The following is a 12367-nucleotide window of genomic DNA, read 5'->3' as shown; positions in this document are numbered from 1 at the left end:
ACAGCGTGAAGACGAGCTAGGTGTGAGGCAGGAGCACCAGCCCAGAGGGGAGAGCAGTATTCCATTGAGCTGCGGATGAAAGCCTTGTATGTGGTGAGGAGCTCAGGTGTGCCAAGGATGGACTTCGCACGACGGAGAATGCCCAGTCGGCGACTGGCTTTGGAGGCCAGCTTGGAAATGTGTTTTTCCCAGGAAAGATCATGGCAGATTGTGAGACCCAAGAGAATGAGTGACAGAACTTCTTGGAGAGGATTGTTGAGAAAGTAGATGGGAGGGTTGTCCAGACGGTCTTTTCGAAGAGACATAGTGAGAGTGTGAGATTTGTCAGGATTGAAAGAGATGTTCCACTTCTTTGATCAGTCTGTGATTTTGACCAGGTCTGCAGAGAGTGAGGAGGCTGCGGACTGCCGATCTGAGGGATGAGGTATGGAGCGGCAGAGAGTGGAGTCATCAGCAAAGAGATAGAGAGGATTTTCCAGAGAATCGGAGAGATCATTGATGAAGATGAGAAAAAGCACAGGACTCAGAACACTGCCTTGGGGAACTCCAGCCTGAACAGGAAGGGGAGATGAGAGAAATCCATTCAGGGCCACACGTTGACTACGACCAGAGAGAAGTCCGCACTCCATGAGTGGAGATTTCCATGGATACCATAGGAGGAGAGTTTGGTGAGCATAGCTGGGTGCCAGACCGTATCGAAGGCACGTTTTATATCAAGGGAGACAGCTCTAATTTCCTGTTTGACATTGAGGACCTCCATCCATTGTTGAGACAGCAGAAACAGCATGTCCAGAGTAGAGTGACCTGGTCTGAATCCAAATTGATGATCAGAGATCAAGCCATTGGAGAAGAGGAAGGATTTGATATCCAAAGCAATGATGGATAAAGCCAAAGCCGACGCAACAAAGCAATACTATATAATACACAAGTGAAAATCATGGCATGCCAATTTTCAAATCCTGCAGATTCCTCCCAAGCAAGATCTTGACTCTACCATTATTGCCTGGAAAAACTACACAATATTCTAGATGAGTCCTCACTAAATCCTATACAGTTAACACTACCTTTTCAGATTTATAATTTATCCTCCTACAAATGCAATCTAAACCCCTATTAGACTTACCTGTAGCTTACATGTGAAACTGCATCTGCCAATCATTTTCCCAGTCCATTGCAATATCCAGACTTTGCTAAATCTAATCACCCTCCCCACGCTGCTGTCTACCTTACCAACAAGCTATGCATCATCTGAAAATTCAGAAGGCTGACTCTTAACCCCACTGTTCAAATCATTGATGTAAATTTTGAATAACAAGGAGAAAAAGACATAAAATGTCATCGCTTTTTGTTTTGCTTTTTTGATTTTGTTTTTTTTGTAATGCCATATCAGTCTTTGTCATTTTGCTGTATGGAGTTAAAGGCCACCGGTCAGCCATCTTTGGACAGATTACAAAACAAAATCTTCTGCATATGTATCCTTTCATGTATTGTCTCTGTGCCAAGTTTGAACAAAATCGGCACATGCATGTCCAATAAATGGTTGGGAACATGTTTAAGTAACAAAATGGCCACCAGTCAGCCATTTTGGATCTGACCACGAAACAAAATGATGTGCATATGTAAGCCACATTAATTATCTGTGTGCCAAGATTGAACAAAATCGGTAAATGCAATTCCTAGAAATGGTTGCGGACGTGTTCAATACTGGTTTTTTTTTACAACTAAAATGGCTGCCAGTCTACCAGTTAGCCATCTTTGATTCGATCACAAAATAAAGTGAGGTGCATATGTATGCCATCACATACTGTGCCTTTGCCAAGTTTGAACAAAATTGGACCATGTATGTCCGATAAATTGTTGGGGACACGTTTAAGTAACAAAATGGCTGCCAGTTAGCCATTTTGGATCTGATCTTGAAAAATAATGACGTGCATATGTAAGCAATCATTACTTATCTGCGTGCCAAGTTTTAATAACATCGGTAAATGCATGTCCAATAAATGGTTGAGGACGTGTTCAACATCGGGTTTTTTACAACTAAAATGGCAGCCAGTTAGCCAACTTTGATCGCATCGCGAAACAAAATGATGTGCATATGTACACCATCATGTATTGTCTTTGTGCCAAATATGGATAAAATCGGTTCATACATCTCTGAGATATGGTTGTGGATGTACGGACAGACAGATGAGACCCAATCCATAAGCCCCATGTTTCGGACTAAGTCCAACAGGGGCCAATAACGGTCCTAGTATTGATATTTTGGGTACCACACTACTTGCATCCTCCCAGTCTGGTATCCTCCTGTTCACAACCACTCTTTCCTAACGATCACTAAGCCAGTTTCCAATCCAGTTATAACTACTCTACCAGCCAGTCCACAAGACCTTTGTCACTGCCTTCTCTGTGATAACTTATCAAAAGCTTTTTGTCAGTCCAGATCAACTACATCCACTGCACTTCCCTCATCTCCCCAGTCTGAAACTGTTTCCTAGAAGTCCAATACATTTGTTAAACATCTCACTTTAGTAAATCCCTGCTGACTACCTTTAAATAGTTTGAAATTATTTAACGGTTTCCCAATATGTTCCTTAATCAACATCTCCAACACCTTCCCCACAAATTGAAGACGTCAGAGTTGGATCTTGGAGACGGCGTGAAGCTGGAAGGTGTGAAAACATTTTGCTAACTAGGAGACATGCTGAATGGAGAAGGTGGATCAGACTCGGCAACGGTTGCAAGAGGGAGATGTGCATGGAAGAAGTTTCGGGAACTGAGTGGCATGCTGATGAGGAGGGGAGTGTCGTTGAAGCTGAAGGGAAAGGTGCATGCTGCATGTGTGAGAAGTGTTATGATTTATGGGAGCGAGACATGGGTAATGAACATAGAGCAGCAACGAAGGCTGGAAAGGGTGGAAATGCGAATGGTTCGGTGGATGTGTGGAGTATCGTTGAGAGAGAGGAAGACAAATGATGAATTGCGAAAAATGATGGGAATAGAGCCTGTGATTGATGCTGTGAAGAGGAACAGGTTGAGCTGGTTTGGTCATGTGTTGAGGAAGGATGAAAGTTACTGGTTGAGAAGAGTGATGGAAATGAATGTTGAAGGAAGTAGAGGACGGGGAAGACCAAGAAAGACTTGGCTAAAGATGGTGGAAGAAGAAATGCGGGCAAGGGGGTTAACAAGGAGAGATGCAGAAAATAGGGCAAAATGGAGAAGATTGTCATGGGGACCGCAAGGCTAACCCCTGCTCTAGCAAGGAAAATGGCCTTAAAATGCCTGTTGTTGTTGTGTCTTCCTCACAAATGAAGTCAAGCTAACAGGTCTATAGTTCCCTGATTCGTTACATTTGCTGCTCTCCAATCCTCTAGTACCTGTGCTGACACCATCGAGCTATTAAAGATATCAGTCTGCCACCTCCCTCAGTACTCTTGAACGCATATTATCTAATCATGAAGCTTCTTTCATCCCTTAGTTTTCCTAATTATTTCTCTGCTCCCACATGGATTTCTACTAAAAGCCATTGCTCATCTCCGAGATACATAATATCAGCTATTGGAAGTTCCCCTGACTGTTCTTGCGTAAATGTAGATTGTAGAGGCAATTTTTTTAATAAGCCTTCCATCTAACCATTATCATCCACCAATTCTGCTGTGATATTCCTCAAGGGACCCAGACTTGTCATATAACCCCTTTTTACCCATTAAAAGCTAATATACTGGTGCTTAAAGAATGTCTTGCTCTTATGTTTAAAATTGTTGGCCATATCCTTAACATATCCTCTTTTGGCTTGCTGAGTTATTTTCTTAACTATCCTCGGTTTACTCCGATACTGATATGAGTCGGACTTTATTCCTGATATTTTGTACTTAACGAATGCCTTCTGCTTATCCTTAATAATACTGCTTACAACTCTGCTCAGCTACCCAGTCTATTCTGTTTCTACCTCTTCGTTTACACCTCAATGGAATGTACCTACTCTGCACCCTACACAATTGCTCCTCTGATGCTGACTGCCCACACATTAGCTTTCCCCAATTTAGAGCTTCCAACTCTCCTCTCATACCTTACAGGATTCCATTCCTGACATATAACGGCCTTACCCTACAATCCCAAACTTCACATCTCAACAACACACAGTAGTTGCACACGTGTCCACAGATATTCTCCACCTCCGCCACCATATCGGGATTATTGCCTTAACAAATAATCGAACACCAGTCCCCCCCCCCCCCTCCCCCAACCACCCCTCCTCCTCCAGCACAACCTTACCCACCTCCCTGGGCTTTGCTTCAAAAACATGTAAGAAGCAATCCAGGATTTGATCTAGAGAATCCTCCTCGGTTCTGCTCTTTCCTCTTTCCTGGACCCAATCTGTCCTTGGGAAATTTATACCCCCCCCCCCCCCCCCCCCCACAATGAACACTCCACACTTTCCATCTGCCTTTCTGAATTATTCATGAACCCCTCTCCCCTGCTACTCCCACATACCAGGAGTGCTATAAATGCATCCGATAAGTACCTTACTATTCTTACAATATCGAATCTCAATCCATACAGAATCCTCTACATGAACTCTCTCCTTACTCTTGACACAATATTGTCTTTAACTAGATTACCACACCCCATCCCATCTTCCCTTTCCTATCACACCTATACATATTGTAGCCTTCAATCCTGTCCTCAACTACTATTCTCATCAAACCAAATCTTGCTTCTTGGCATCTATTTTAGCCTCAACTTCTTCCATCCTATTACTATTTAAACTCCTTGCATTGGTATATAATATCCTTAACTTTTCCCTGAAAATATCCTTAACTGTTCCGCTCGTGTAACCATACTTTGCTGCCTGTCCTCAGCAACCATGCCATCGGCAGCGGTCCCCTCACCCCCTCCCCTATAGCATCTCTACCATCCTCCAGCATAAAAAAGTCTTCATTCCCACTTCAAGCCTTGCTGCTCCCCTTTTATTTATTATATTGCGACCATTCAGAAAACACTCCCTTTACCCCCCCTTAAAGACTCCCAGTGCATCCTAAACCCAAATAATTGCTGCTCGAAGCACTCCTCCAACCACAGGTCTTTAGCTTTACTTGTGAATCTCTTGCTCTACTTGTAAATTCCCCACAGTCAACCGTTCTTGGAAGAATTCAGGAAAAAGATTACATTGAAACCACTTTCCCTCTCAATCAATAACCCAACACCATGTACCTAGCCTTCAAGTCCTTAATATATTCTTCCAAAAATTCTTAGCACCCACATGCACCACAAGCAATGTCCCTCCACCATGATCTGACAAGACATCATCCAATATTCCATCGATATCTATCACCCCCGCCTCTCTGACACAACACAAAATCCTATTTTTTTGATACATACCACAAAATGCAGAGTCCACATACCCAATAGCCTCATCCCCAACAAAAACTATCTCCTTGGCCTCAATCCCTTCTCCATCCAATGACCACAACTGTGGACATTCACTGCACCCACACAATCATCTGCACCACAACCCTCACACACCCACAGCACCCCTATCGGCCCATGCAGCGACCTCAATGTCAATTGCACCAACCACAAGCCAAATTCCATTACCTTCGCTCAAAACACCCCCAACATCATCATTACCAACTGCACCCCTGCTCACATACTCTATAACCCCACTGTCACCCACACACCCAGCTGTGCCCACCGCACTGAGACTGACACCCACACCTGTTGTACTCTGTCCGTCACTTACCTCCTCTGAACCCCCATCACAGTTAGCCCACTCCACACTCACACCATCCCCCGTATTCTCAGCAACTCCCAGGCTGCCTGTACCCCCACCACACTTACACTAACACCCATGCTTGCCATAGACCAACCCCCTGACCAAGACCAAGCCTCTTCAAAAAATCCCCCATCCTCTGAGAAATCACACAAAGTTGTTGTCCCTTTCCTCAACTCTTACACCAAAGCCGTTAAATGAGCCACTTCCAAGCATTTACCACAGGACAGACTTATCCAGTGGCATCTGCTCAGTCTCATTCTTTTTTTTCTTCCTTAAGATCCCCAGCCTTAATCCAGTTGTTAATAATTTGAGCATAATCAAGTTCAGTATATTTGACATTTCAGTTATCCATCTCTCAGATGTCATTCCTCAAGGAGCCACCTTTTTGAGATTCACTCTTTCCACACCTGTCATCCGGCCTCTGGCCAATGCACTCACATCTGCGATGCCGATCAAAACCGCACCCTCCAAATCAATCTTTGTGGCTGACCCATCACGTGCCTCCCCACCTTAGGAGCATCCAAAGCCCCCAGGAGGCCCAAACTCATTCGTGCAGAACGTTGTAGACGTTTTTGTCATCAAGTTCCATCAAATAAAGAGACAGAAATATAAACTTTTTCCATTAAATCAAAAAACTCATGTAACTTCAAAGGGATGAGTGATACCTGACACATGGAAAGAAAGGAGTGACCACCAAGGTCACAAATAATTTGAAAGAGAGATTGGGAATGGGGGGAATAAACAAGTTGCAAAAACAAACAACATGAAATATCACTTTGTTGCTAAGTAAAACAAGTCATGTATTGGAGAGATGAAATAGGTAAATCTACAGTGAAACGCATTTTTTTTTTTTTTTTTTTTTTTTGTATACAAGATCGAGGCTCGTGAAAGAGCGAACATTAATCACACAGAAAGACAAACAGACACATAAAACAAATAACATCGGGAGCGGTAGACAAGATGGGGAGAGAGGGGGAAGGACACAAACACAACATTTGAGAGCAGGGACCGAGAGACATGGAGACATCGAGAGATCTGTGGGAGGGAGAGGGCTTTGGGGGGGGGGAGGCATGTGAAGGGGGGGGGGGGCATGACAATAAATCTACAGTGAAAAGGAAATTTGAGGTAAACAGCAGCTATGACTGTCATGATGCTGTACATTTTCCAATTGTTGATAAACTCAGAAAATTTACAATGGTTTCCTGCTGAAACACACATTCATCCTTCTACAGACTTGGCATTTAATATGGAATATTTTTTTTGTGGGGGTGAACTTACTTTTCAAGATGTCTTAGAACCAAAAGTTCATTGGAATTATGTTGAAATTATTCTAGATTTTGTTAATGTGACTTTTAAAGGAAACAAAAACCACATTTGACATTTCGAAACAAATTAATTGATCCTTGAAAGTGATGTAAACTGATATCGAACTCAATTCACGGACAGTACTGTGTTAAACTTATGTACGTTTTCCAGAAGTATCTCTTTGTTTGCACATTAGCCAAAAATTTTTTTTAACAAAAACAAAAGTTAAATTACGACTGGGATTGCCGACAGTAAAATTACAGTTCAGTACTTCGTGTAACCCCCACGAGCATTCAGGAGAGCACGGACATGTTGAGGCATGCTATTCACGAGATTTGCCAAGGTTTGGACAGGAATCTCTTGCCATGCAGTGACAATAGCCTGCAGCAATTCACGCACAGAGGTCGGCTGCTGGTTCAAGTGGTCGATTTGACGCGTTAATTCTGCCCACAAGTTCTCTATCGGATTCATATCCGGGGACATGGCAGGCCACTCCATATGCTCTACACCACGGTCAGCAAGAAAGTGTTGCATCATGCGAGCACGATGAGGCCGTGCATTGTCATCTTGGAAGACAAAGTTTCCTCGAAAGGCTGCACGAGCAAATGGAAGCAATGTTTCTTCCAGAATGGCCCTGTACTTGAACTGGTTCAGGTTTCCATTCAGAACAACCAGGTCAGTTTTGCCCCCTGCATGAAAAGCAGCCCAAACGGTCACCCCACCACCTCCAGCTTGGACTCTTGGCACTATACAATCTTTTTTGTAGGCTTCATGCACTTGTCTGCGCACTCGGACGTGGCTATCTTGACGATAGACCAGAAATCTAGACTCGTCACTGAAGATCACGTGATTCCAGTGTCCTGGCTGCCATTGACGGTGCTCTCTGGCCCACTGCAATCGGCGCTGGCCATGTTGTCTGGTCAGGCGTGGCTTTCTCAGGGGACGCCTGGCACGATAGCCTGCTTGAACCAGTCGTTGGTTGACTAGCCTTCTGGATACAGGCACATTTGTCAGTTGCTGCCACTCAGCCCTAAGCCGATTAGCTGACTTGGTATGGCCATTGCGGACTAACCGGTGCAGCTGGCGATCATCCCTCCTTGTGGTTCTGCGGGGACGTCCTGGCCTCGGTATTGGAGTAGGGACACCCCTCTGAGCATTTCGTTTCAGGATCTTTGACACCTGACCTTGAGTGATGCCATACTGCCGAGCAATAGCACGCTGTTTCATGCCGTAATTTCGTAAAGCCACCACTCCATGACAAACAGCATTGTCGAGTTGATGGACCATCTCCAGAGGAAGCGGCAATAACTTTTGGAGACGTGCAGCAGTTGTTTTCCACTAATACAGAACGCAACAACCCTTCTATACCCGACTGTGAAGCCAATCATCAAATGCACCTGTCCGTACATTTTGCCATGCCACCTGTGATATAATCCTGTTGTTGACTTCTTGCTGCGACAGACAATCAGTGACATGGTTCTTTTAACAAATAAATCACAAAAGTGTAAAAGAAACTCACCAGATTGATATACTGAGTTAATAAAGTAAACCCAAGTCAAGAAAAAAAATATATTCCACATTAAATGCCAAGTCTGTACATATTGATAATGGCTAGATCATAAATTATTTACAGTCATGGCCAAAAATATTGGCACCATTGCACTTTTTCAAATAACTCGAAAAAATTTAAATTTTCTCTGAAATTAAAAACTATTTTCTCTAAAAATAAGTTGAAATTGACAAAAGTATTTTGTCTCCACAATTCTTTATTTCACTGTTAATATTACAGAACCTTTGTTTTTGATTCAGAACTTAATATATCCTTATAAATCAGGAAATAAAAAGAAATGCCATTGACAAAATTATTGACACCCTTGACTTAATATTTGGTAGCACGGCCTTTGGACAAAATAACTGCAGTCAAACACTTCCTATAGCCATGAATGAGCTTCCTACACCTCTGCTGGCAGTTTGGCCCACTCTTCTTGTGCAAACTGCTCCAGTTCTCCCAGATTTGAAGGGTGCCTTCTCCCAACTGCTGTTTTCAGATCTCCCCACAGATGTTCAATGGGATTTAGATCTGGACTCATTGCTGGCCACTTCAGAACAGTCAAGCGTTTTGTCTTGAACCATTCCTGGGTGCTTTTTGAAGTGTGTTTTGTGTCATTGTCCTGCTACAGGACCCATGACCTTCGACGAAGACCCAGCTTTCTGACACAAGGTTGAACATTGCGCTCCAAAATGCCTTGTAATCTCCTGATTTCATGATGCCATGCACACATTCAAGGTACCCAGTGCCAGAGGCAGCACAGCAACCCCAAAACATCACTGAACCTCCTCCATGTTTGACTCTAGGGAAGGTGTTCTTTTCTATGAAGGCTTCATTTTGTTTTATGTAAACATAGAAATGATGTGCTTTACCAAAAAGCTCTAATTTGGTCTCATCTGTCCACAGAAGTATTTTGTCTGTTTCGGTGTGTTTTGACAAACCCCAGTCAGGCTTTCTTATGTCTGTCTCAGCAGTGGGGTCCTCCTGGGTCACCTACCATAGAAACCCCTTTCATTGAGTTTACGACGGATGGTGCGAGTTTAAACTGTCGTACTTTGTGTCTGAAGGTCATCTTGAATCTGTTTGGCAGTTAGTCGAGGTGCTTTCTTCACCATTCGAACAATCCTTCGCTGCAATCGTCCATCGAGTTCTCTATTGCGGCCACGTCCAGGGAGGTTGGCTGCAGTGCCATGGGCCTTAAACTTCCTGATAACATTGCGTGCGGTAGACACAGGAACATCAAGGTCTCTGGAGATGGATTTGTAGCCTTGAGATTGTCCATGCTTGGCTACAATATTGTGTCTGACCTCTTTAGGCAATTCTCTGGGTTTCTTTATTTTCTCCATGCTCATTGTGGTACACACAGTGACACAAAACAGCAGAATGAGTCCTTTTCTCTATTCAAACTGGTTGAATGAGTGATTTTTATATTGCAGGCACCTGCAACTCACCACAGGTGAGTTCAATTCCAAAGTAAAGGAGAATCACCTGCTTGAAATCAAATAATTTCTAACAACTTCTAAAAGGTGCCAATAATATTGTCCGGGCCATTTTCGGATTTCTGTAAATGGAATAAGCTAAGATTTAGTAGTTTTTTTCAGCTTTTTTGTTTTGTTCTACTGCAAACCAAAGAAATACATATGCGGATACCAAAATATATTTTAATTTCAACCAATTTCTGGAAGAAATTGTCCATTATTAAAAAAAAAGTGCAAGGGTGCCAATATTTTTGGCCACGACTGCATCTCAATTTTATTAAGTGTAGAAGCAAATGCTCCACATAGCTAAGTTTGTTTTATTCAAAATATCGATTCTGTTCTTCAACATATAACCGTTTTTATGTAAACAGCTCTCAGTACACCTTTAACATGAAAATATATTAAACTCTTCATATATTAATTCGCAGATAATTTTAACAAGTGATGTTCTCAACTCAGAGATGGCAAACATATATGTGAACTGTCATGGAAATTAAGCAAAGTAAAGCTGATATATGGTTCAGACATTAGTCCATCGTTGGAGCACAAAGAGATGCCCATGCGGTACTTTCTTTCAACCATTGTTCGTTCTTATGATTTGTGTTCAAGTTTTATTGCCCTTCCCTCATTAGGGATAACAAAGCCACACAAAATATAAAATGAGAATAACAAACATGGAATATAATGACTGATAAAATTTGTCAAGGGAAAGCTCCGAACACCTAGTATTGTCACTTCGTTGTGTCTTGCGTAATTTCCCAGAAGGAAGTAGGATTCGTTTATATATCATCTTGCTCATATAAAATTACCACAAAAAAAGGAAGGAAAACTTTTAAAGTAGTGCAAAAAACCCTCTCCTATCTGCTCGCGGTTTGGTGCAACTATGTACTAATGTGCCAAAGTTTACAAGATTTTACTTCTTGACAGTGAACCTATGTGAAGAAAAAATGGTTTGCCTTAAATGGACAGAGTACCAATTTCAAATATATATATTTGGAATAAAAATAAAGAGGAATGGAAGGGGGGGGGGGGGGGGAGAAATGAAACTATGCATTGATGGGCAATTTACTTACAAAGGAAGAACTGAACAAAGCATAACATCAAATGAAAAACAAGGGAATAACAAACAAGTCGACTTACCTCCTCTGTACGTGGGGGAATATTTGTGAGAGCCATCTGGGCAGATTCATCTACATGAACAGAAGAGAGAGAAGAAAAGTAATTGACAAAAAATAAGAAACAGAGCGAGAACCAGAGAGGGGTTAAATATTGGAGTGGTACAGTAGAATTGACTTAGTTTGGTTTAAGATAAAGAAGAATGAGACTCTAGACTACGAATAAAAGCTTACATGTCAACTGACAGTTTAAGAAAGGTGAATGAAGAAAAGGAGAGCATAAATGTAGCTAGATAGTGAGTGGAGATAAAAACCAAAGCAAGCATTGAAGGACTGGTCATTGTGTGGCAGAATTAGATGTATAGAGCAAATCATACAGTTCTTGAGCTGGTACTCGATGGCTACTTTCAGGTTGACAGCCTCTACCATGGCAGTGGCATGGAGGGGAGGTGATTTGCCCACACTTGTTATCTCAAATCTGCCTGTTGCTGTACCAATTCCAAGCTCTGTAAGTTACGTAAGGTGATAAAAATTCAAGTCACTTAACAACAACAAGTGAAAACACTATTTTTTCTTCTCCAAAATTCAATTATTTACTGACCTGGGTACTTCTGAATACCATTGTCCATGATGTCTGTGATGTGTTTCTGTGCAGTGTCATAATGGCGAAGCTGGTAGTGGCACAAGGCCAGGTTGTATGACAGATCTGCTCACACAGTGTACAGGAGATAGTGCTAGTAGACAATAAATGACAAATTTATACCATAAACCTGGCTTCAAACAGTCACCTTTTACCAAACAAAAGTGACCCGATGATTGAGGCTCAATAAATTCACAAAGAAGACAATAAAGTGTAGATGCAGTAAAAGTCAAGCTGTCGTTTTCTTGTAAAGATATTTTCTGTTATAGAAGGGCAGACTTTTCAAACGGAACAATTTTAATGAAGGGGTTTCCACCAACTGGTTGATTTTTTTTAGCGAAGTTGAGAAGTTTTGTCTATCAGCTTATATGTCAGACATGGTTGTACATACTGTATTGCCCTTCTAGATTGTGCTTCGAGTTGGGTGAGCTTTCTGGGGTAATTGCCCAGTGGACGAAGGTTATATTTTCACCCCCATCTGTTTGCTTGCTATTTGCAAAATCGAAG

The 12367-nt window shown here is 42.2% G+C and overlaps 1 protein-coding gene across 2 annotated transcripts in view; it reads right to left on the bottom strand.

The window, feature by feature from the left end:
* Positions 1-12367, bottom strand: part of LOC137431328 (intraflagellar transport protein 70A) — a 199593-nt gene that overhangs the window by 109598 nt on the left and 77628 nt on the right. For both annotated transcript variants that reach the window (XM_068122551.2, XM_068122559.2), the window contains exons 7-9: positions 11822-11926; positions 11598-11726; positions 11246-11295 (exon numbers count right to left, since the gene is read on the bottom strand). In XM_068122551.2, coding sequence (XP_067978652.2) covers positions 11246-11295; positions 11598-11726; positions 11822-11926 — 284 coding nt within the window. The remainder of the gene's footprint in view (positions 1-11245; positions 11296-11597; positions 11727-11821; positions 11927-12367) is intronic.

Source organism: Myxine glutinosa, chromosome 1 (assembly GCF_964187855.1).
Source record: "Myxine glutinosa chromosome 1, kmMyxGlut1.1, whole genome shotgun sequence".
Taxonomy (NCBI): Eukaryota; Metazoa; Chordata; class Myxini; order Myxiniformes; family Myxinidae; genus Myxine; species Myxine glutinosa.
Note: the sequence above shows the minus strand (reverse complement) of the source record. Positions and strands in the feature narration are given on the sequence as shown.